The sequence below is a fragment of the Sus scrofa genome, chromosome 18 (genome assembly GCF_054392235.1).
Source record: "Sus scrofa isolate SSC_HxYL_T2T_F1_AM1 chromosome 18, Sscrofa_HxYL_maternal_Yorkshire_Landrace_v2.0, whole genome shotgun sequence".
NCBI classification, from domain to species: Eukaryota; Metazoa; Chordata; class Mammalia; order Artiodactyla; family Suidae; genus Sus; species Sus scrofa.
This window is the reverse complement of record NC_139400.1, coordinates 15,642,650-15,668,234: the sequence shown is the minus strand read 5'-3', so window position 1 is coordinate 15,668,234 and position 25,585 is coordinate 15,642,650. Positions and strand designations below refer to the sequence as shown.

General features: G+C 50.1%; 1 protein-coding gene across 2 annotated transcripts in view; it reads right to left on the bottom strand.

Moving 5' to 3' along the window:
* Window positions 1-523: 523 nt before the first annotated feature.
* Window positions 524-25,585, bottom strand: part of TCAF2 (TRPM8 channel associated factor 2) — a 91,588-nt gene continuing 66,526 nt past the window's right edge. Inside the window, exons 2-9 of one of the 2 annotated variants that reach the window (XM_085005189.1) lie at window positions 21,895-22,528; window positions 14,399-15,390; window positions 14,032-14,129; window positions 12,614-12,827; window positions 12,059-12,298; window positions 9,298-9,635; window positions 6,376-6,686; window positions 524-4,140 (exon numbers count right to left, since the gene is read on the bottom strand). In XM_085005189.1, coding sequence (XP_084861315.1) covers window positions 6,429-6,686; window positions 9,298-9,635; window positions 12,059-12,298; window positions 12,614-12,827; window positions 14,032-14,129; window positions 14,399-15,390; window positions 21,895-22,517 — 2,763 coding nt within the window. In that variant the 5' untranslated portion in view covers window positions 22,518-22,528 and the 3' untranslated portion in view covers window positions 524-4,140; window positions 6,376-6,428. The remainder of the gene's footprint in view (window positions 4,141-6,375; window positions 6,687-9,297; window positions 9,636-12,058; window positions 12,299-12,613; window positions 12,828-14,031; window positions 14,130-14,398; window positions 15,391-21,894; window positions 22,529-25,585) is intronic. The other variant, XM_085005190.1, reaches the window with a different exon arrangement.

The following is a 25,585-nucleotide window of genomic DNA, read 5'->3' as shown; positions in this document are numbered from 1 at the left end:
TAGGTACCCATGATTTAAAGCATCAGGAGCTAAATAGGACCTAATGCAAAGGAGAAAATGTAGGTACTTTTTGGGTTTCCAGAGAGTCCAAGATTGGGGTGGAATTCTAGGAGGAAGAGGCTGTTGGGCTGGCCTAGGGATGGTACGGTTGTGAGCAGGTCTAGTGTAGCACTCAGGGATCTTGCTGGAAGCAACCGAAAGCAAGCCTTGGCTACCTTCCACAGGAAAGGCATTTACTAGCCGTAATTTGGGCTGCTCTCATAACGAATGGTATGTGTGGAGAACTGGGCCTGCATACACTAGGAGCCAGGATCTGGATGTTCAGAAGTGCAGCAAAAATTATGCTTCAGGAAGAGTTTGGTTAGGATGCGGCTGCTGTAGCCACTGGCCACTGGATGCCACCAACAGAATTAATTCCACCCTTTCACCCTCCCCTTGTGTTATCTGCTTGGTTATCAGTGTCCCAGTGGGGACAGAACTCACTACTCTCGAGCTACAGGGTTGAGGGGAAGAAATACACATATTTGGCATTTAAATTTTTTTATTTTTTTCACACCTGAAATAACAATTCTTTAATAACATCACCTGTTCAAATAGCTAGTGATAATGCCATTTTTTAAAATTATTTCCCCAGCACAATTTTTTCCCCCCATACAGCATGGGGACCCAGCTACACATACATGTATACATGCTTTTTTTCCCATTATCATGCTCCATCATAAGTAACTAGACATAGTTCCCAGTGCTACACAGCAGGAGCTCATTGCTCATCCATTCCAAAGGCAACAGTTTGCATCCATTAACCCCAAGCTCCCCATCCATCCCACTCCCTCCCCCCCCCCCCCCACATTTGGCATTTTTAGCTTGTGTGCTGTGAAGAAGGACCTTGTCTTTCATGGGGACTCCGGCTATTTGAGGAAGACCCCAAACAGAATGATGACCCAAATACTGAGCAGCCAAGAGAGGAGAGGAAAAAAAATTTAAAACGCTCTTGTGTCAGTTTAATATTAAATAGAATTAAATGAGTTGAGAGCAAATAGGCAGTCTGTATGAATTTAGTCAAGTTTCCACTTTTTCATTCATAGGAGGATTTTAGGTATGAATTAATTAATGTTTTTTGTCAATATTGGTTTATCCTTGATACGCAAAGACATACTGAGAAATAAGGTATTATTATTCTTAGGTGAAAAACTCCTTGATATTTTACTATTACAAAAATAATCTCTGAGCTAATTAGAGTTTTTTTAGAGGAAAAAATACCTTTTACACATTAGTCTCTTAAACAGTAAGCCTATAACAAATTTCAAATCCAACTGAATTAATAGAAAATCACTTTGGCTGATCTATGCAACCTAATCTCTTTCCTTTTACTTGAAAATTACAATAGAATTTCATATAAAACTAAATTTAAGTTGCCTTTCCCCTTTTAAAAGTATCTAAGTCAAAATTTCTCCTTCCAGAGTTCTCTTCGTGGCTCAGTGGTTAACGAACCCAACTAGTATCCATAAGGAACCCGGGTTCGATCCCTGACCTCGCTCCATGGGTTAAGGATCCAGTGTTGCCATAAGCTGTGGTGTAGGTTGCACATACGGCTCGGATCTGGTGTGGCTGTGGCTGTGGTGTAGGCCAGCAGCTGTAGCTCTGATTCGACCCCTCGCCTGGGAACCTCCATGTGCCTCGGATGTGGCCCTAAAAAGACAAAACAAAAAACAAAAAACAATAACAACAAACAAAAAACAAAAAACAACAATAACAACAAAAACGTCTTAGTCCTTCCTCTCTCCAGTTATCACCCGTGTTGCTTCCTCACCAAGAAAAATGTATCAAAAGTGTTTGAAATGTGGGTTGTCTCAAACTCCTCACCTCGCATTCTCCGTAATCTTCCCCAGCTGTTTTCTGACTCGGCCACAACCCAGCTCGGCCTCCCCAAGGACTGACCCTAAAGTCAATCCCTACCCCCTTTTACGTGACTTGTTCACGGGCATTCCACATCCTGACTTGACCTCTCCCCCTTCCTCTGCCATAAAAAAATATATCTTTTCTTTCCCACAGTTCCGTGATACTATAATACATTTGGGCTTGCTTCTTCTTCTCTCAATAAGCCAGTCCTCGACCGTGTTTCCTTGCCTCAGAATAGCGTCTCCGTGTCCTTCTGAAGGAATTCAGTGGGGCCGAAAGCTTTGAATACCATCTATTCTAATGAATTCTGAATTTATATCTTCAGCCTTGAACTTTACCCTGAAGTCTAGACTCATCTATCAAACTGCCTATCTAATAGCTCCTCTTATTTCTATACTCCAAATGTCTAAAGTCTAGTCTCATATATCAGACTGACTATTTCATGGTGTGTTTTTTTTTTTAGGACTGCACCCATGGCATATGGAAGTTGCCAGGCTAGGGGTCAAATCAGAGCTACAGCTGCTGACCCACACGCAGGATCCGAGCTGCCTCTGCGACCTACCCCACAGCTCATGGAAATGCTGGATCCTTAACCCACTGAGCAAGGCCAGGGATCAACCCCGCATCCTCATGGATGCTAGTTATGGGTACTCTGACTATTTCATGTTTTCATTTAATCCCATACTTTCATTTCCCCCTGTCTCAGGTGAAGATAGGAAAAACACGGAGGGCTCACACCAAGACCCTGGTTGACAGCTTTGCTCTCTTTGTCCCCATCTCATCCCCTCAAAACACAGATGGTTGTATTTTCAGAAAATAATGACTGTTTTCCTCCTTCCTTTCCAGTTTGTGGTGGTTTTGTTTTGTTTTGTCCAAGGACCTCCAAGGATATGCTTAATTTAGCACTAAGCGTGAACATTCTTCTCATGTTTTTTTTTTTTTTTTTTTTTTTTTTTTTGTATTTTCTAGGGCTGCTCCCATGGCATATGGAAGTTCCCCAGGCTAGGAGTCACATCAGAGCTGCAGCTGCTGGTCTACACCACAGCCAGAGCAGTGCAGCATCAGAGCCGCGTCTGTGACCCCCACCACAGCTCACGGCAACGTTGGATCCTTAACCCACTGAGCAAGGCCAGGGATCGAACCCGCAACCTCATGGTTCCTAGTCGGATTCGTTAACCACTGATGGGAACTCCCTTCTCATGTTCTTGAATTCAATGTGAGTGCTTCTAACTTTTGGGTGCAGAGTAAGAGGCTTACTGAAGGTTTCTGACAGATACACAATTTGTTACAGGAAGTTTCTACTTTGCCGCAAATTGTTTAATCATGACTAGGTCTCGAAATTTTCAGACTGTTTTTTGGCATAACCATAAAATTGTTCTAATATGTGAATCCAGTGAACATATGAACCACACAGAATTGTATTATCCTTGGAGTCTTGAGATGTGTCTGTCCCCCGCAATCCACTTTCTCTGGACTTGGAGAATGTTCACAACAGCTCCTGCTCTGCAAAGCACGTGGTGCTGGGCAGGTCCTGGCCTTCTTTTACCGGATACGACCGCCTGGGATCTTTCAGAGGGGGCCTGTCCTCTGGCTTTCCAAAGCTGCGTTAGTGATTTTGAAAAGATCTTGTCTTTCTGGTCATGTAGGGCCTGGGAGGAAGAGGCTGGAGCCTGTGCCTAGTGTGCCATCTGGAGGACAGACGGGAGAGGACTGGAACATTCAGGCTGATGGTATGATGAAGAGATCTGGGGACCATCCTGGCCTGAGGAATGCCCTTGATCCAGAAGGTAATGACAAACAGCAGGACTGGGGGAAGTGACAGCTGAGGGAAGATAATGTTGGCTGGAGTTCAAATGAGGACAGAAAAGAAACGGGTGTGGAAGAAGTGAAGACACAGACAATAAAAGGTCAGGGCCTAAGGAATTGATTTAAAAACTGATTATACCCATCAGGACCCAAAACATTTTGCTGAAAATATTCTTTTTTTTTTTTTTTTTTTTGGTCTTTTTCTAGAGCCGCATCCTAGGCATATGGAGCTTCCCAGGCTAGGGGTTGAATCGGAGCTGTAGCTGCCGACCTACGCCACAGCCACAGCAACTCACGATCCGAGCTGCGTCTGCGACCTACACCACAGCTCATGGCAACGCTGGATCCTTAACCCAGGGAGCAAGGCCAGGGATTGAACCGGCAACCTCATGGTTCCTAGTCGGATTTGTTTCCACTGAGCCACGACGGGAACTCCTGAAACTATTCTTATAAGTACTGAATGTTGAATATGTAAGAGGAATGTGGAGGAGACCAATGGAAAATTCCCATTCATCTCCTCTGACCACTAATATGGGCAAAATTTATGCAGCCCAGGTACGAGATATAAAAAAATACAAGAAAGGCTAAAATCACATTGCAGTTCCCTTAGAGAATCATGGAAGAATTCCTTTGAATTTCAGTAAATATCCGAGGGCTCTATATTATAGTCGGTGGGCTAGGTGTTGGGAATCTTTAATCAGTCTGATACACCTTTATCCACCAAAAACTTTCCATAAATCAGGAACTGTGCTATAAAGCTCTGAGAAGCGCAGAAGCCAGACCTGCCTTCATGCAACGGACAGGCTGGCGAGGGGCGAGAACATGAAACACCCAGTACCTGCAGATGTGGTCAGAAGTGGTGAACAAAGTGCGGGTGTTATGACTGCAGGTAAACAGCGTGCGTGGCCAAGGAGCACCTGGGCAGAGCGTTTCCGCTACGAAATGGTCTTCAGGAGCTCCCATCGTGGCTCAGTTAATGAACCCAACTAGTACCCATGAAGACATGGGTTCGATCCCCGGCCTTGCTCAGTGGCTTAAGGATCCGGTGTTGCTGTGATGTAGGTCGTTGTGGTGTAGGTCGTTGTCAAGGTTCGGAGGTGGCATTGCTGTGGCTGTGATGTGGAATCCAGCATCTGTAGCTACGATTCGACCCTTAGCCAGGGAACCTCCATGTGCTGTGGGTGTGGCCGTAAAAAGACCAGGAAGAACAAGGTGTACAAACAAGAAATGCTGGAGAGGGTGTGGAGACAAGGGAGCCCACCTACACTGTTGGTGGGAATGTAAATTGGTGCAGTCACGGGGAAGGGGATGTGGGAAGGGGAAGGTGGGATAGAGGGAGGGGATAGGGAAGGGGGGGATGGGGGTGGGGGCGGGGGGGTAGGGAAGGGGGGATGAGGGTGGGGGCGGGGGGATAGGGAAGGGGGGGATGGGGGTGGGGGTGGGGGGATGGGGGAAGGGGGTGGGGGTGGGGGTGGGGGGTTGGGGATGGGGAAGGGGGGATGGGGTGGGGGGTGGGGGGTTGGGGATGGGGAAGGGGGGATGGGAGGGGGGGTGGGGGGTTGGGGATGGGGAAGGGGGGATGGGGTGGGGGGTGGGGGGTTGGGGATGGGGAAGGGGGGATGGGAGGGGGGGTGGGGGGTTGGGGATGGGGAAGGGGGGATGGGAGGTGGGGTGGGGGTTGGGATGGGGGAAGGGGATGGGGTGGGGGGTTGGGATGGGGGAAGGGGATGGGGTGGGGGTGGGGGGATAGGGGTTGGGGATGGGGGTGGGGTTGGGGGGTGGGGGTGGGGGGATGGGGGTTGGGGTGGGGGATGGGGAAGGGGGGATGGGAGGTGGGGATGGGGGGTTGGGGGAAGGGGAAGGAGATGGGGGGTTGGGGGAAGGGGAAGGGGATGGGAGGTGGGGGGATGGGGGAAGGGGATGGGGTTGGGGGGATGGGGGGTTGGGGGGATGGGGGTGGGGGAATGTGGGAAGGGGAAGGGGGTGGGGGGATGGGAGTGGGGGGATGGGGGAAGGGGATGGGGTGTGGGGGATGGGGTGTGGGGGATGGGAGGTGGGGGAATGTGGGAAGGGGGTGGGGGGATGGGGGTGGGGGGTTGGGGGAAGGGGTGGGGGTGGGGGGATGGGAGGTGGGGGGTTGGGGGAAGGGGTGGGGGTGGGGGGATGGGAGGTGGGGGGTTGGGGGAAGGGGGTGGGGGTGGGGGGATGGGGGAAGGGGATGGGGTGTGGGGGATGGGAGGTGGGGGAATGGGGGAAGGGGGTGGGGGTGGGGGGATGGGAGGTGGGGGGTTGGGGGAAGGGGAAGGGGGTGGGGGTGGGGGGATGGGCGATGGGGGTGGGGGGAATTAGGGGATAGGGGGATGGGGGGAATTAGAGGATGGGGGAAGGGGAAGGGGATAGGGGAAGGGGATAGGGGACAGGAAGGGCAGATGGGGGGATAGGGGGAAGGGGAGGGGAAAGGGATCTTCAAACAGAGACTGTGAAGAAGAGCCAAAGAACTACTGGTGGTCAGCCTTGCCAGAAAGACTCAGGGATTCTTAGAGGCAAAGGCCTCGGTGACAGTGGGTTCTCTTCACCATCAGTGGGAAGCTGGCTTGTGTTTCCGCTGGCCAGGCGCATGGTGCACTGCAGCCCACCCACGGTGAGTAGAGAAAAGACGACGACGGGAACCCACGACAGAAACTCCCAAAGATCCGCTTCAAAGGGAGCATTTTTATACTTCTTCACTCCTTTCTGCAAGGTGTGTAGGATTTCACGGGGTTTTCCTGCCAGGCAGGCAGACAGGCCAGGCGAGCCGCCACATCCTCCTGGACAGGCCAGCCCCAGGCCTCAAAGAAAGGAGCCAGATTCTTCCCCACCTTTTCAGAGAACTTCTTCACCCACAGATTCATCTTGCCAGTGTTGTCCTTGGGGAGGTCAGAGAGCGTCTGGTACTCGGCAAAGAGCTGGGTGAACGGCTCCCACCCAAAGGCCTCCTGGAGCTGGGAGAGAAGGAAGGGGCAGAATGAGGTGCAAGTTTGTCAAAGAACCTGCAGCATCGTGTTCCTGAGGGCACCTCATTTCCGGCGATTTCTTCCCCGTCATCACGCATCGGCTTCACCCCATCACCCATCTCACTCCCGCACAGAAATACAAGCTCATGGGCTCCTTCCATACCTTGGCCACAGGCCCCGTCTGCCCTGAATCTAGCAGGGACCTAATGTCTGAAAAGAGGTCTCATGACCCATTCAATGAGTTATCAATCAATTCAATTACCTCCAGTCTTAAAAATTATACCCCCTGGGGGGGGGGTGAATGGGCTGGGGGGGGATGGAATCCTATAAAATTGGACTGTGATGATCATTGTACAACTCTAAAGTAATAAATTCACTGAATAATTAAAAAGGTGGGAAAAAAATTACATCGCCAGACTCCCATTGTATTTTTTTCCCCTAGCCATCCGACAGCTTTGAGCCCGAGATGGATTAGGACCCAAAAGCTAGGAACTTGCAACACCTTCCAGAAACATAATAAAATCCTCGCTCTGTTTATTTTGGTGGCCCTCTCAGATCTGTGACTCGCTTCGAGGCTGCTGTTTTTCTCTGTGGAACACTGCCCTTGGGGCAAGACGAGGAAGAAGCTGGTATATCCCAAGGGGCTCAAAAGGAGAGTGGCTCATACTTTTTAGGGAAGAGTTTACTTGAACACCATGAGTGGAAGGCCCTTGTTAGCTGTGATTACACGGATCCTGGGGTTTCCAAGACCTCACGTTTTATGCAGGAGAAACCTCGGACTCTGGGGGTCAAAGCCCCAGGCCAGATGACAGCTGGATCAGCATCCCTGTGCCCTCACTGCTGTGTTCTCGCCGCCTTGGCCCCCGAGATCCTCCTGCTCGTCACTATTAATTAACACGTTGGCACACTAAACGCCTGTTCCACATATAACACTGACTAAAGATCCACGATGTTCAAGATATTGCGCTAGGCAAAAGTGATTTTAGGGTGCGCCTCTTTCTGGGGGTCACAGGTCAAGGGGGGAGACAGATGTGTAAACAAATGACCAAAAAAGGTGGCTTGTCAAGGAGATGACGGTGGGAGAAGAGGACGAGTGAGCTGAATTCTGATGGGTGACTTGACAGGCAACAGACAAGATGTGCAAGCGTGTTTCAGCTGCAGGGAGGATCCCGGGGAAGGCGCAGAAGCCTAAACAGCAAGATGCGGTCCCAGTGGGAGACAGAGTAACGATGGGGCAGGGAACTGCAAGATGAAGCTGGGGGTGGCGACGGAAGTCTGATGAACAAAGGCCCTTCCACACCCAAGGAAGCAGCATCTACCTTGTTCTAGACGCGGAGGGGAGCAGAGGGTGTAAACACAGAAGATTCAGATTCTGGAAGCGATGCGGGGGTTGAACCGAGATGCTAGAACAACTTAGAAGGCTTTCAGAACAGAGAAGGGGAGTCTGAAGACTTGGGCTGAGGCAGCAGTGGGGGGCTGAGGAGCACGAGTCTGTCTGTCCTGAGACCGAGTCTCAGACTCCAAGATGAGGGGTCTCCCCCTATCTTTTGCCACGTGACATTCATGCTGGGGGGGGGTCGGTGGGCAGGTGAACTTGGGCCCTGTCTCATACTTTAGTAGCAACTGCCAGGAAGGTCTGTTGCCCTGCAGGCCCTCAGACTGGCTCTAGAAGAACCTTGGGCCGAGGCAATGCAGTCATCTCATTGACTGAGGATGTCTCACACTCACTCTTCAGAAAATGAGTAAAAGGGAGGAAAAAAATCAGGGAAAGGGTTAGGAAGTCCCAAAGCCCGGGCTTGTCAAAAATTCCTGATTTTAGGTTCTGGTCCATCACTTAAATGTGATATTGGACAAGATGCTTAAACTCCCTGACTCAGTTCATGCCTGTGACAGCCCTGCCTATGAGGTCGCGGTAGACAGCACAGGAGACGTGATTTGGGGAGCAGCTTTAACAACTTGGAAATACTCAAAGTCAAAGCAGGACACAGGGGGGATGGGGACTGACGCTTATTGCCCAGGAAACCAACTCGCTTTGGGATTCTGGTGTTCTCCCACTGGGCTGACTACCTACTTCTCCTAAAAACATGGAGACTTCAAGTGGGCGATGGAAGCCTGAGAATCTCGTTACCAGACTGAATGCAGTTGCCCCTACAGATCCCTGTACGGATGCAAGGACACAACACTCATCTGACCCATGACACTAAGGCGAGGGAACACAAAGTGAAACGACACCATTTCTGAAAAACACTTAAGAGGGCGCAAAGGACCAAATCAGCGAGGGAAGAGCTGTGACTCGATCTCAAGAGCGTCTCGCTCAGCACTTCTGCTCCTGACCAACCTGCCGAGAGCACGTAGTTCTCTCTACCTATTTGCTTCTCATGATACTTTTCATTTCCTCTTTTCATCATGACGTCACAGAGGGTGAGCGGGACAGGTGTCACTACCTTAGAGACGTATGACCTGAGAGGCACCGCCACGCGCCCCGGGGAAGTGGTGGGCCGCTGCTGGGGGAGGTGAAGGAGTTGAGCTCCTGGGACCCAAGACGCTATGTGATCGGGAGTTTGGTGGGTCCCCGTCTCCCTGAATTTCTGCTCAGTACCTGGAGGTAGGTTTCCAGAGCTGTCCACACGGTCCAGTCACGCAGCGGGGCTCCCTTTCCCAGGTGGGTTCTGATCCTCTTCTCTCGCTCTAGAGGGCTCAGAGCTGGGTGGGCCTGAGCCCTGGGGATGCCCAGGACTGTCTCATGCACATAGACTGACCAGAGGTTGCAGGTGGCCTCAGTGGTGTGCGGGGGGAACTCCCACCCGTGCCGCTGCTGATTGTGGCCCAGCTCATGGATGGGTCCCCACAGACCTCTGCTTCTCATGCCCGACTCACTGATGAGTTCCTGCACCGACTCCAGGTGGCACATGATGGGGTAGCCTGAATGCATCCAGCCTGGGAACACCAAAGACAGAGTGAGGCCGGGGCAGGGGGCAGGGGGGTGTCCACCCAACCCCATCTCCCTTCATTCCTCTCCACCGTGTAACTTTTCCTCACCATCCTGGCTGCCCCCAATAATTCCAGAATGTCCTGGATGATTGCAAAGTAGGTGCTTTCCTTGATTTGGTCAGAAACTGAGATCCTAGCCTCCACACTGGAGTGCTGCCTGCCCCTCACTCTGGCCCCAAAGAATATCCATGCTGGGAGTTCCCGTATTGGCACAGTGAAAACAAATCTGACTAGGAACCATGAGGACACGGGTTTGATCTCTGGCCTTGCTCAGTGGGTTAAGGATCCAGCGTTGCCGCAAGCTGTGGTCTAAGTTGTAGACATGGCTTGGATTTGGCGTTGCTGTGGCTGTGGTGTAGGCCGGCAGCTGTAGCTCCGATTAGACCGCTTGCCTGGGAACCTCCATATGCTGCGGGTGTGGCCCTAAAAAGACAAAAGACAAAAGACAAAAAAAAAAAAAAAAAAAAAAAAAGAATATCAATATTTTACAAAGTCACTCTCACTATAATTCAGGGCTCCCTTTTGAGTGTTTCTTTGCATGTGCGTCTGCAAGATTAGGTCCTATGTCTGAATGGAAGATCCTTGAAGCTAGAGCAGCGTCATTCCTTCTCCTATGGAAACTACTGGTGACCAGATTTATACTTTTTAACAGTGAGAATCATGTCCCTTTTATTTATTTATTTATTTTTGTCTTTTTGCCTTTTCTAGGGCCGCTCCTGTGGCATATGGAGGTTCCCAGGCTAGGGGTCTAATTGGAGCTGTAGCCACCGGCCTACGCCACAGCCACAGCCGCAGTAACGCGGGATCAGAGCTGCGTCTGTAACCTTCACCAGAGCTCAGGGCAGCACCAGATCCTAATCCACCGATCGAGGCCAGGGATCGAACCCGCAACCTCATGGTTCCTAGTTGGATTCGTTAACCACTAAGCCATGACGGGAACTCCTCTTGTCCCTTTTAAAGATGACAGAACAGGTCCAGAATTTTCTGCATGTTGGAACCAGATTTCCTTATTTTTTTCAGATGTCCTTCTTTGCTCTAAACCACTTGATCGTAACATACAGTTCTTTACCCCCTCTTTTCATTGTCAACTCTGAGTTAGGTTTGAAGGCTGTATTTCTATTTTAATCTCTCCTTGAAACAACCGTCACTGCCATCTTGAACTCCTGCTACCAGTTTTTCTGAGACTGTCCCACCAGCCTGTGAACTCTCACCTTGCAGATGAACCCGACTGACCTTTTCACGTGTCAACATCTTTTCATCCTCATCAAGGTTCATGTCTTAGGTGTCCTGTTCCCCCTTAGTTCACTAGTAAAATGATGCCTTACACATGTTGGACATTCAAAAAAGGCAAAATAAAATTCAGAAGAAAGACAGAAATAATAAAGATAGACAGGGCATTCCCATCGTGGCACAGCAGAAACAAATTTGACTAGGAACCGTGAGGTGGCGGGTTCAATCCCTGGCCTCGCTCAGTAGGTTAAGGCTCTGGCATTGCTGTGAGCTGTGGTGTAGGTCACAGACGCGGCTCCGATCTGGTGATCTGGTGTTGCTGTGGCTATGGTGTAGGCTGGCAGCAACAGCTCCGATTAGACCCCTAGCCTGGGAACCTCCATATGCAGCAGGTGCAGCCCAAAAAAAAGTAAAAAAAAAAAAAAAAAAAAAAAAGGAACAGATAGGAAATAAATAAAATAGAGATTTAAAAATGGTAACAAATGGAAGCAATCAATAAAACCAAGAGCTTGTTTTTTGAAAGGATAAATAAAACTGACAAACCTCTGGCCAGGTTCACCAAGGAGAAGAGAGAGAACCCAGATAAACAAAATAAGAAATGAAAGAGGAGAAGTAACAATCAGTACCATGGAAACACAAGAAATATAAGAAAGCACCAACAGTTATATGCCAACAAACTGGACAACCTGGAAGAAGTGGACAAGTGTCTAGAAACACAGCCTGCTCAAACTGAGTCACGAAGAAACAAAGAATGTGAAACGGACTGATCACTGGCAGTGAAAGAGAATCTGAAACTAAAGGGGAAAAAAAAATCCCTCAGAGTTCCCGTCATGGCTCAGTGGTTAAGGAATCCGACTAGGAACCATGAGATTGCGGGTTCGATCCCTGGCCTCACTCAGTGGGTTAAGGATCCGGCATTGCTGTGAGCTGTGGTGCAGGTCACAGACAGGGCTCAGATCCCCCGCTGCTGTGGCATAGGCCAGTGGCTACAGCTCCAATTAGATCCCCTAGCCTGGGAACCTCCATATGCCGCGGGTGTGACCAAGGAAAGAAAAGGAGAGGTAAGTTAAGTTACAGACTGAAAAAAGGCAAAGTAATAAAGAGATGACCGACTAAGAGCATCCCTCTGGGGCACCCACCTGCGGAGATCTGCACGTCGGCAACAATCCGCTCTGGACGGCGGAAGGGGAAGGGCTGGGCTGCCAGCCTGGCTATGGCCCGCATCATCTCATCCCAGAGGCGGAGCACGGGCTCTGGGTCCTCCAGGGCCCGGAGGGCTGCAGTTGGCACCGTCAGGATGACACTGTCTGTGGCCAGCTCTCCCCAGGGAGCCAGGCTCTCCTGGATGCAGCTCCTCCACTCGTCCAAGGATGTCTTCCCTGAGAATGAATATGGACCCTGTCACCTGCTTCCTCAAGGTTCCCCGAGCTGAAAAACACAACTCAAACTCCGGGAGAAGGACGCTGAGATAATGAACTCCTGTCTGGCGGGTCTACATGCGGGGACGTGAAGGACAGGCCCCCAGACCCTTCCCTGTTCTGCCCCCAGGTCTCCGTGGATACAGGCTGTTGACCGTCACCTCGAATGGCCTTCTCCTTCTGTCCACCAAGCCTTCTCCCTCCGCTCAGCAATCGGCCCTTAACCACCAAGGCGCCCCCAGGTCTCCCGCTACCCTCCGTGTTCGGCCCACTCACCCAACGTGTAACACGGGGCAGGCACAGCCCTCTGGACGGTGACAGACACAGGGCCCAGCTTACTGCCCTTGGGCACAATGACATAGAGGAGACCACCCCAGAGGCAGGAGACCGACCGTTTGGTCCTGTCCATGAGGCACTGGTGAGTCACCACCGGAGCTCGAGACAGCGTGCTCGCACCTGTCAAGTCGTCGGTGTGGCAGCCAATCTGCACCTGGGGAGGCAATTCCACCGGGTTGGGGGAGAAGCCAGGTCTCCAGGCTGCGGGGCTGGGCTTGTGTGCGGTACCGCGTGGGTGGCGGGTATTAGAAGAGCCCCAGCTTTCCCTGTCTGTGACCTATGCACGCAAACCTATGAGATGTGAGCACTCTCAACGTCACACGGACCGAAAGGTAGGCAGAGTCATTTTTCTAGGGATTTAAACAGCTCCACAGCGGCCCCTCATCCGGTGAGGTGAGGCTGATGCTGACTGGGGTCCCGCGGTGCCTCTGCCGAGTGGAACTTGGGCTCTTGCGCCAGCATCGTGGTGACGCCGATGCCGGGAGTGAGGCAGAGGGGACCCTGGTCCGCCCTTTGTGCACAGACAGGCGGCCCAACCAGAGGTCCCAGCCGCCCCTCCTGGGCGGATGGATTGAGGGCTGTTTGGAGGCCCAAGACGGCTTTTCTCAGGTCCAATGTAGGAAATCGCAAGAGAGGAGACTGACCCAAAAGAGACCCTAACTGCGGTAGGAAGGGACCGTCTGAATCGAGGCAAGAGGAACTTTATATTTTTTTAATTTTTTAGCCTTCTTTTGTCTCTTTTTAGGGCTGCATCTGTGACATATGGAGGTTCCCAGGCTAGGGGTCGAATCAGAGCTACAGCTGCCGACCTACGCCATAGCCACAGCAACGCCAGATCTGAGCCACATCTGCGACCTACACCACAGCTCACGGCAACGCCAGATCCTTAACCCACCGAGCGAGGCCAGGAATCGAACCCACAACCTCATGGTTCCTTGTTGGATTCGTTTCCCCTGTTCCACAATGGGAGCTCCGAGGCAGGAAGAACTTTAATTCTGCATGATGGCCTCTTTTTGAGAGTGACGGCATTACGTACATGCTTCAGACACCCAGGTAAAGAGGTAACACCCTGAAAGGCCATGTCTGGGGAAACGGGTGAGGTTCTGAACCAGTAGCAGGTGCTCCTCCCCTCGCATCCCAGCTGGGAGGGGGCAACCTGAGGGCTGTGTTTGAGGAGCGGACCTGATCCTAGGAGCTCTGGCATCTTCCATCACTCGGGGACCCTGAAAGTTCGCTGCTTCATCTGCTGAAATCTGTGACATGGGCACAACGGGGCCGCGAGCTCCCTGTTCCCACGGGGCCTGACAGGGAAGCAGCTGTGTGGCTCTGCCACGTGGCAGTGGGTGTTTTGGTCTTACCTTCAGGCCAGCAGAGGTCGCAGCTTCAGACAAGGAGATTTCCGCACTTTGTCCATTTTGGAGGTAGAGCCCTGTACTCACCCAGGAATCATCACCGCCTGAAAAAAGCCACGAAAGAGGCTGAGCTCTTGCCCCACCTGACTGCTCCCTCTAGAGCCTCCCAGCGCTTCCCAGCAGTACAGCCCCCCCTGTACACCTCAGCTCATGCTTCTTGTATGCACTCCTCCTCAACCCCGGGCCAAACCCAGACCCCTATCGCCTCGAAAATACCTGACAGAGAACGGACCTGACCCACCAAGGTTCAGTGCCTGCACTGTCCCCCGTGGCCCACTAGCCCCCTCCCTCCCCCAGGTCCCTCGCTCCACACCTGGGTTGCTTCCATCAATCTCCACCGTGATGGGATGTTCCGGGGGGTGTGGATTGGAGCTGCAGGACCCGGTTCCATGCCCCTGCACCAGCTGGGAGCAGTCGGTCCCAGAGCGCGCCAGCTCCGTGGCCAGGCAGAGCACCGCAGCCTCACAGGAGTCACTGGCCACTGGGTTCTCCCGGCTCACAGCTGGGAGGCCTGACAGACGCAGCATCTTCCTCAGGAGCCGATGCAGAGATGCATAAGCAGGGACCCCTTCTGCAGGGATCTGTAGGAAGGCTGCTCCATCTGCTCTCAGTTTTGCCAGCCAGCTCTTTTCCAAGTTCCCACCCCTGTGGTTCAAGGTAGCCTGGAATTCAGACAGCGCCTTGCGGAAGTGGTAGCTCCGCTTCTCAGGGGTAGGGACAGGGAAACAGCCTGGGTCCAGAGTTCGAGCTAGGATGCTGAGGCCAAAGCAGTTGAGGATGACGTTACCAGGGAAACCAGCCAAAGGGGAGTGGCCGGGGTTCTGGGAGGTCCACCACCAGGCCTGGCCCCCGATCAGCAAGCCCCCGCCCTCGGCCACAAACTCTCGCAGCTGCGTGGCCTCCGTGTCACTGTAAGCCGCACAGCAGTAGACACACAAGTCACCCGTCAGATGGGGCTCCAGACTGCATTCCAGGCCACACTCCGACAGCTGGGCACACAGGTTTTTAAGACGTGTGTTCACCCCAATTTTGCCCGTCTGGCCTCTGGCCAGCCAGTGCACAGCATTGAGCAAAAAAGGCCCCAGCTTGGGAGCACAGAGCATGCCCTCATGGGCAGCCAGGACCACCCGGCCCCGGCCATAGCGGGCAGCTGCCAGGAAGCAGCCCAGAGAGGCATCGAGGCCCAGCGGAAAGGCCAGGGGCCCGTGGACCAGCAGCTGGGAAGGGATTCCCCCCGTCCTGACGTCCAGCTCCGAGATGCCTTCCAGGAGCTGCTGCTGATCCTGCCCGAGAGCCTCACCGCAGCTGGAAGAGATGGGGGAAGGAAACGGAGGGGCTGAGGTCAGTTAGTTAGTGAACCGTGGAACCGAAACGGCTTTCTGAATGGCGGTTTGAAAGCTCCCTTAGAAACGACAGCGATGATCAGAGTTCAGTGCGAAAAGCAGTGCTGTCACTGCCTCCACACCTTGTCTCTTTTCTCCCCTGTGGTGGCTACCTGACTTACCTCACCTGGGGTGACGGGTACCTTTCTTTTTTCGTCTGTTTTTTTTTTTTAGGCCACACCCATGACATATGGAGGTGTCCAGGCCAGGAGTCCAACAGGAGCTGCAGCCATCGGCTGACGCCACAGCCACAGCCGCACAGGATCCAAGCCACCTCTGCGACCTACACCACAGCTTGCGGCAAGGCCGGATCCTTAACCCACTGAGCGAGGCCAGGGATCAAACCTGTGTCCTCATGGTTACTAGTCAGATTCATTTCCGCTGTGCCACAGTGGGAACTCTGGCGAGTGGTTCTTAATTGGTCTTCTTTCCTCCCTTTTCGTCTCATTCTGTCTCTCATTTTATTTAACATATATTTTTAGAAAGTCCTGTCATAGTGAAGCATCCTCGAGAAGTGAACGCATCGCCATTTGTGTATTCATGCACAAAGTCTATAATCTATAAACATTCTGTTCTGTTCACTGGGTCACATTTTTCTTCCAGGCACCATTGATTCTGCTGTCTTTTCGTGTGAAATTTCTATTATTTCCCTCTGACATTTATTACAGCCCTTTTATAAAGTCATTATATAGTTTTTTTCACAATTGGCATGAGCAGATCTTTTGTGTGTTCTGATATTCGAGTGGGTGAGTTCTCGATAGTCACTCTGAGCTACCCAGGACCCATCTGCAGACACACACCACATCCGCCTACCTTCTCAAATTATACAGGGGTCTGCATAATGCTTCTTTCTACCTTTTTTTTTTTTTTTTTTTTTGGTCTCTTTTGGGCCGCACCCATGGCATATGGAGGTTCCCAGGCTAGGGGTTGAATCAGAGCTACAGCTGCCAGCCTACACCACAGCCACAACAATGCCAGATCTGAGCCGTCTGCAACCTACACCACAGCTCATGGCAACACCGGATCCTTGACTCACTGAGCGAGGCCAGGGATCAAACCCACAACCTCATGGTTCCTGGTTGGATTCGTTTCCGCTGCGCCATGACGGGAGCTCCTCCACCTTCTTATCACTGAGCTTTGTACTATTAACTGAGGGCAAATATCAACTGGGGCCAATTGCCGTCCTTGCCAGGGGCTGGGATCCCCTCCAATCTTTGGGGACCTAGAGTGAGGCCTACTCCACCCAACCAGGCAGGGGACTTACTGGAGGGCTCAACCCACCGCTGTGATTGGAAGATGGCAAACTCCAGCATCCTTTTCTGCCTCCACCAAATCCCAAAGGAGTTTTGCTGCTTTTACACTTGAGGGTTTTTTCCCCTTAAGTGCTGAACACCCAGTGTGTTGTTGATTCTTCTCCAACATGAGAGGGCACTAATGACATTTCGTGGCTTGACGATTTCGACTTTTTTCTTGTGGTGGTGCCTCGAGGATCGGTACGGTATCAGGAGCAGCAGCGACCCACGTCCCCTCAGTCACCTGGCGCTGCCACGGACCGTGCTTTAGCGGTACGTGGGATCAGCATCGCCGTCTCCACACTCAGCCTACTGTTTTTCATTCGTTTGGTCCGACTGGGTGGAGAGAGGGAAATTCTGGGATCTGGGCTCATTCATCTCCTACTATCTTTCCCTGGAAAATCTCTACATTCATGGGTCTTGAATATGAAAACAGAACCTACTTATAAGCTGAGAGCCCTCAGAAAAAGATCTGCACTTTCCAGGGATGTGCTGGCGACGGACTTGAGATGACACGTAAACTTCAAGAGGCATATACACCTAGGCTACTAGTATGTATTTACTCTTTCATGAGCAGCTCCCTATATGTTCTAGGCCTGGCAGGTTATACCCTGTGTAAGTGCAGTGAGCTGTTGATCTGAGATTAATTTTTTCCCAGACCCTCCTGTGTCTTAGTATAAAAGCAGCAAGTGCCTTTGGATCTGATTTTGGTTTTTGTTTGTTTTTGTCTTTTTAGGGTCTCTCCCTTGGCACATGGAGGTCCCCAGGCTAGGGGTTGAATCGGGGCTGCAGCTGCCAGTCTACACTGAAGCCTCAGCAACTCAGGATCCGAGCTGTATCTGCGACCTACACCACAGCTCACAGCAAGGCCAGATCCCTGACTCCCTGAGCAAGGCCAGGGATTGAACCCAGGTTCTTCCTGGATACTAGTCAGATTTGTTTCCGCTGAGCCACAATGGGAACGCCCTGAATTTCCAAATATCTTGATATCTTATAAGATAAGGGACTGCAAAGAAAGTGTTGCTTTTGCCATTTCAATTCCACAAGAACCAAGCCATGGGTCATTGCAGTCGCCCATCAATTTACATAAAATTCAAACATGAATCTGATCAAGCCTCTAAGCCAGGGGATGGGAAACTTTCTTAGCAGCCCCATAATACACATCTTAGGCTTGTGGGTCACATATTCTAGAGTGATACTACTCAACCATGCTGTTGTAGCTCAAAAACAGCCACAGACAATACGTACACAAACAGACACCACTGTGTTCCAATAAAACTTGCCTTGCAAAGACAGGGCGCAGGGAGAGTTCCCGTCATGGCTCAGCAATAATGAACCTGACTAGTATCCATGAAGATGGGGGTTTGATCCCTGGCCTCGCTCAGTGGGTTAAGGAGCCAGTGTTGCCGTGAGCTGTGGTGTAGGTTGCAGCACAGCTCAGATCCTGCATGGCTGTGGCTGTGGTGGAGGCGGGCAGCTGTCGGGAGACATGTTTCTACAATCTTTTCTTAGCCTCTTTGCTTCTATTTTCTATGCTGAAAACTCCATCTTGTTCTGCTTTACTTTACCCCATATTCCTGCCTGAAAAACAGTCACAGCGCTAGTAAATAACTTAAGCTTAAGAACAAAGACCAAAAGGCAAAAGTTATCCATGAGGTCAGCTGAATGAGGACATCGTGCCTTGGTCCAGCCATGCCGGATCCGTGCAGAGGGACACGCACAGCACGATATGTCCTGTTAACATAAGAGAAAGAGGAACCTCATGGCTCCAGGGGGCTTATGAGCAGTCGTTAGCAGAATATGCATCAGCCAGGAGAACAAGGTGCAAACCTAGGCACCAGGGGTTTCGGGTTGCAGCAGATAGGCATGCCATTTGTGGAAGCGCAATGAGGATGCTCTAAATGCCAAGCTTCCTCTAGATTCCTCTAGATGCCAAGCTTCCTTAATGCTAATGATTGTTAAATGCCTAAAGGTCGGACCAGCTATGTGACTTTTAAAATAATAAAAGAACTATGCCCTGCACCTACAACCCCTCCTCACTTGATGGAATCTTAAAGAGCACAATAAAAGCAGTGTGGTTTCTGGAGGCGGTGCTCTAGTTCCCTGAGACCTTGAGTCCTCGGGTTCCCACCTTTACTTAAGATAAATGTCTCTGTGTCCTGTTTTATGCTAACTTTTTCTTAGGTTTCACAGCACCCCTTCTTCAGCCCTCACCTGCTGAGGTGGTCTCAGCAGGCAGCTACGGCTCTGATTTGACCCCTAGCCTGGGAACTTCCACATGCCCTAGAAAGACAAAAAACCCAAAAACTAAAACAGGGGGCTGCCTCACCAGCCACAGTTTGCCAATCCCTGCTGGAGAATCAAGACCGAGCTGATTCCACAGGGACAATGACCTCACAGGGATTCAATCAGCAAAATTCAGACTGAATTTTGCAGGAAACTGTTGGGGACACAGTAAGTCGTTTCTTCCACAAAAAGGCAGCAAGAGACAAAAAAAAGTTAGAAAGGAAATTCCAACATTATATGAGACATAAAAGTCATATCAAGCAATCAAAATATTTAGGTTTTAATACAAAATCAATCATAATAAACCATGGAAAAAAATGAGATCATCATGGAAATGATGGAATTAAGGAATTACTGCTTTTTTTAGGTGTGGTAATGGTGCCTTGTGGTTATGTTTTCAAAACAGTTTCTATCTTTGGAGATACATACTGAAACACAGATGGAATGATATGATGCCTGCAATTCGCTTCACAATAATTCGGGGTGAGGCGGAAGTGGGGCTCTAAATGAAATTATGACGTTTCATTCTGGGCTGTTATTGAAGCTGGGTCATGGCTGAATGGAGTCCCCTTACACTGTTGTCTCAACTTTATGTATGTTTGAAGTCTTCCACAATTCAAAGTTAAAACAGGAGTTCCCATCATGGCTCAGTGGTTAACGAACCCGCCTAGCATCCATGAGGACGCGGGTTCGATCCCTGGCCTTGCTCAGTGGGTTAAGGACCTGGCCTTGCTGTGAGCTGTGGTGTGGATCGCAGACGCGGCTCAGATCCCGAGTTGCTGTGACTGTGGTGGAGGCCAGCGGCTGCAGCTCTGGTTCGACTCCTAGCCTGGGAACCTCCATATGAGCCCTAAAAGACAATAAAAAAAAAAAAAAAAAAAAGTTGAAACAAACACAAAATATACAGGACTCAGAGACAGAGATAAAAAAATGTAGACAGAGATGAAGAAAAACAGGTTTTACTGTGCTGGCCAGGAGTCCTTTGGCCAATTAAGAGGAATTAGGTTGATGGGATTTAACTTGTTTGTTCCTCAGAATGAGAATCAAAGACAAGTTGGTATGAAGCAGCTCTGCCCTGCTTCTCTGAGTAAGCCACTACCCCCCAACCCGCCCAGAGGGAAGGGCACCAAGTGAGCCAGGGCTTGGGGCCGAGGGCCCTGCCAGGTGCTCATTACATATGTGCACACCCTTCCCTGTGGCAGAAGCTTGATTTCTGCAGAGATGCCTGTGCCCATTTAATAATATTCAGCCCCTTAGAGCCTCTGGGAGCTAGATTTGGCCAGGTGAGCGAGCTTTGGCCCCTGAAATATAACAGAAGTCAGGGCTCTAAGAATATATATATATATTTTTTTTTTTTTTGGCCTTTTTGCTTTTCTTAGGTCCACTCCTGTGGCATACGGAGGTTCCCAGGTTAGGGGTCCATTCGGAGCCGCAGCCACCGGCCTAGGCCAGAGCCACAGCAACGTGGGATCTGAGCTACATCTGTGACCTACACCACAGCTCACAGCAATGCCGGATCCTTAACCACTGAGCAAGGCCAGGGATTGAACCCGCAACCTCATGGTTCCTAGTCGGATTCGTTAACCACTGAGCCACGACAGGAACTCCAAGAAAATATATTATTTTGTGCATTAAAAGGGACATATGCAGCAGGTGTATTCATTCTGGCTTATTCTTGTCGAGATATGATAATAGGACCTGAAGCAGTATTAGCAATCTTGAAACCATAAAGATAAAAGTACAACATCGTGATGGCCATCGCTGTGTCCTGAGACTCCAGGTCCCCCTGGACAGCACCTCCGTCTGGGGTCCCAGGCTCCTGGCATGGCTCCAGTCTCCACCAGGAGGTCACAGCCCCTGGGCTCCGGGAGCACCACCGCCTCCCTCTACCGGTCCTGCTGCCGTTCATCTCCCGGTTACCATGCTGTCTCCTGTCCATTTTCAGCACTTGCACCCTCTGCTTCGTCAATCCCCCACGTAAATCCCTTCTGTCTGCAACAGCAGCTAATCCTGACCGGACCTGACTGAGAAGTCTTCCCGGATGACCCCAAATAAAATATCCTCCACTCTCCTCCCTGTCACTCTATCACTTATTCTGCTTTACTTTCCTTGCTGTAGTGCTTATGGATGCCTGCTAGAGTATGTATCTCTCTGTTTCCTTAAGTGTCTAACTGTTCACTGGAATATAAGTGACAAGAGGGCAGGACTCTGTCTGCTGCCTGGGGCCTGGCACATGGTATGTGCTCACACAAAGAAAAAATGCCTTTTCTTTCATTTAAGAGATAATGACACACTCCCCATGTCACAGGCACTATACACAGGAGACACAGGGGTGAATAACACAAGCTTTTCTTTCTTTTCTTTTTTTGGTCTTCTGTCCTTTTGAGGGCCACACCTGCGGCACATGGAGGTTCCCAGGCTAGGGGTCTAATTTGAGCTGTAGCCACCAGCCTACACCACAGCCACAGCAACGCTGGATCCGAGCCGAATCTGCAACCTACACCACAGCTCATGGCAATGCCGGATCCTTAACCCACTTGAGCGAGGCCAGGGATCAAACCCACAACCTCATGGTTCCTAGTTGGATGCGTTTCCCTTGCGCCCCAATGGGAACTCCAAGACAAGCTTTTCTAATGGACGACTGTGGCTTTGGCCACAGGGAGGAGAAGCAATAAGAACCCAGCCCCTCTTGGGCCGCAGTGTATTTCAATGGTCCTGTTTTTTCATTTGTGCTTCTGAAAAGGAGTGGAAAATCACGTGTATTCACACCGAAGCTCCCTGAAGAGGGGATCAAATCTCCCGTGAACATGCATGAGACACCCCCGCTCCCCGAAGGAAACACCACTCACCTGACCTGGAGCGGGATCTTGGGCACCTTCTTGGAGACCTTGAACCGGCTTCTGTCCCCACACGTGTCAGTGAAGTACACTCCGGCCACACTGGTCACCTGGTTCCCGGGGAACTTGGACAGCACCTTGTCACGACCATGCTGACTGGCCCAGTACCAGGCCTGGCCCCCGATAAGCAAGCCCCCTCCACGTTTCACAAACTGGACCAGCTCTGCAGCCATGGCGTCACTGTAGGCACTGATGCAATAAACGCCCAGGGGTTCTCTCAGTTCTGGCCGAATCTGTGCCTCCACCCCAGAGCCCTGCAGGATGTTTGATAGTGATGCCAGGGATGGGTGCACTCCCACGTGAGCCCCCGGTGAGGGGCAGAGCCAGCGCACAGCATTGAGAAGAAAGGGGGCCAACCCAGCATCCAGCAGGTAGCCCTCGTGGGACACAACCACGAGGCGGCCTTGACCATAGGAGGAGGCAGCAATGAGGACCTGGCCCCGGTCATTCACCATCACTGGGAAGGCGGCCTCTCCAATCAGAAGGAGTTCGCTGGGGATGGGGCCTTTGGGGACATCCCAGCTTGTCACTCCATCCATGAGGGCCTCAAAGGCAGCAGCGGGAGTCATCGCCATGGTTTAGTCAGCTGCAACAGAAGAAAGCAAAGACTCAGCTTGACCAGAACAGATGAAGGAATGAGTAAAAAATAAACAACTCAACACATTCAGATGAGAACAAGCTGTCAGGTTCGCCACTGTGTGCCAAGCCCTGGCAGTACAGCAAGGAACACAACAGACAGGTTCCCTGCCTTCCCGAATCTAAGATTTGAGAAAAGGAAGGACAATAAATAAATACGTAAATAAACAGATAAAATGTAGCAATTAATAACAGTCAGATTAGTGGCGGGCTGTGGAGCGACTGGAACATTACTTTATTATTTTTTTATTTTCCCACTGTACAGCAAGGGGATCAAGTTATCCTTACATGTATACATTACAATTACATTTTTTCCCCCACCCTTTCTTCTGTTGCAACATGAGTATCTAGACAAAGTTCTCAATGCTACTCAGCAGGATCTCCTTGTAAATCTATTCTAAGTTGGGTCTGATAAGCCCAAGCTCCCGATCCCTCCCACTCCCTCCCTCTCTCCCCGGGCAGCCACAAGTCTATTTTCCAAGTCCATGATTTTCTTTTCAGTGGAAATGTTCATTTGTGCTGGATATTAGATTCCAGTTATAAGTGACATCACACGGTATTTGTCTTTGTCTTTCTGGCTCATTTCACTCAGTATGAGAGTCTCTAGTTCCATCCATGTTGCTGCAAATGGCATGATGTCATTCTTTTTTATGGCTGAGTAGTATTCCATTGTGTATATAAACCACATCTTCTGAATCCAATCATCTATCGATGGACATTTGGGTTGTTTCCATGTCCTGGCTATTGTGAATAGAGCTGCAATGAACATGCAGGTGCATGTATCTCTTTTAAGTAGAGTTTTGTCCGGATAGATGCCCAAGAGTGGGACTGCGGGGTCATATGGTAGTTCTATGCATAGATTTCTAAGGTATCTCCAAACTGTTCTCCATAGTGGCTGTACCAGTTTCCATTCCCACCAACAGTGCAGGAGGGTTCCCTTTTCTCCACAGCCCCTCCAGCACTTGTTATTTGTGGACTTATTAATGATGACCATTCTGACTGGTGTGAGGTGGTATCTCATGGTAGTTTCAATTTGCATTTCTCTTATCATCAGCAATGTTGAGCATTTTTTCATGTGTTTGCTGGCCATCTATATATCTTCTTTGGAGAATAGTCTATTCAGGTCTTTTGCCCATTTTTCCATTGATTTAACAGCTTTTTTGCTGTTGAGTTGTACAAGTTGGTTATATATTCTAGAGATTAAGCCCTTGTCCGTTGCATCATTTGAAACTATTTTCTCCCATTCTGTAAGTTGTCTTTTTGGTTTCTTTTGGGTTTCCTTTGCTGGGCAAAAGCTTTTCAGTTTGATGAGGTCCCATGGGTTTATTTTTGCTCTAATTTCTATTGCTTTAGGAGACTGACCTGAGAAAATATTCATGAGGTTGATGTCAGAGAGTGTTTTGCCTATGTTCTCTTTCAGGAGTTTGATGGTGTCCTGTCTTGTATTTATGTCTTTCAGCCATTTTGAGTTTATTTTTGTGCATGGTGTGAGGGTGTGTTCTAGTTTCATTGCTTTGCATGCAGCTGTCCAGGTTTCCCAGCAATGCTTGCTGAATAGACTTTCTTTTCCCCCTTTTATGTTCTTGCCTCCCTTGTCAAAGATTAATTGACCACAGGTGTCAGGGTTTATTTCCGGATTCTCTATTCTGTGGAACGTTACTTTAGATTGGGTGACAGGAAAGCCCTCCCTGAGAAAGCAATGCTGCAGCTGAAAACCTGACCTTTACGTTGAGGCCTAAAATGCTGCAGAAGAGCATTTTAACAGAGAGACGCCCCAGCATGGCTGGAGGGAACCAAACAGGGACAGGACGAACCTAAGTGGAGCGAGGGCTCCCACAGGAACAGGTGGATCAAGGTGAGCGTGGACCTAAGTTGATTGTTTTATTTCATTGGATGAAAAGGTCAGCTTGACCTTTCAGAAACTAAATCAGGAGTTCTGTCATGGAGCAGCAGTTAACGAATCTCACTAGGAACCATGAGGTTGTGGGTTCAATCCCTGGCCTCGCTCAGTGGGTTAGGATCCAGCATTGCCCTGAACTGGGGTGTAGGTCACGGATGCAGCTCGGATCCCACATTGCTGTGGCTCTGGTGTAGGCCAGCGGCTACAGCTCCGATTCGACCCCTAACCTGGGAACCACCATATGCTGTGGGAGCAGCCCTAGAAAAGGCAAAAAGAACAAAGAAAACCATAGAAAAGATCAATTAAACGAAAAGCTGGTCTTTGAAAAGATCAACAAAATTGATAAACCCCTAGCCAGACTTATCAAACAAAAAAGAGAGAGGACTCAAATCAGTAAAATTAGAAATGAAAAAGGAGAAGTAACAATGGACATCACAGAAATACAAAGGATCATAAGAGACTACCATATGCAACTATATGCCAATAAAATGGAAAACGTAGAAGAAATGGACAAATTCTTAGAAAAGTATGATCTTCCAAGACAAAACCAAGATGAAATGGATGAATGGACCAATCACAAGAACTGAAATTGAAACAGTGATTAAAAAACTTCCAACAATAAACCAGATGGACTTAACAGATATTTATAGGACATTCCATCCAAAAGCAACAGAATACACATTCTTCTCAAGTGCACATGGAACATTCCCTAAGACTGATCACATCCTGGGCTACAAATCCAATCTCGCTAACTTCAAGAAAATTGAAATCAGGGGGAGTTCCCGTGGTGGCGCAGTGGTTAACAAATCCGACTAGGAACCATGAGTTGCGGGTTCAGTCCCTGCCCTTGCTCAGTGGGTTAATGATCTGGCGGTGCCATGAGCTGTGGTGTAGGTTGCAGACGTGGCTTAGATCCCGTGTTGCTGTGGCTCTGGCGTAGGCCAGCAGCTACAGCTCCAATTCGACCCCTAGCCTGGGAACCTCCATATGCCACGGGAGCGGCCCAAGAAATAGCAGAAAGACAAAAAAAGAAAAAAAAAAAAAGAAAATTGAAATCATATCAAGCATCTTTTCTGACCACAACACTATACGACTGGAAATCAACAA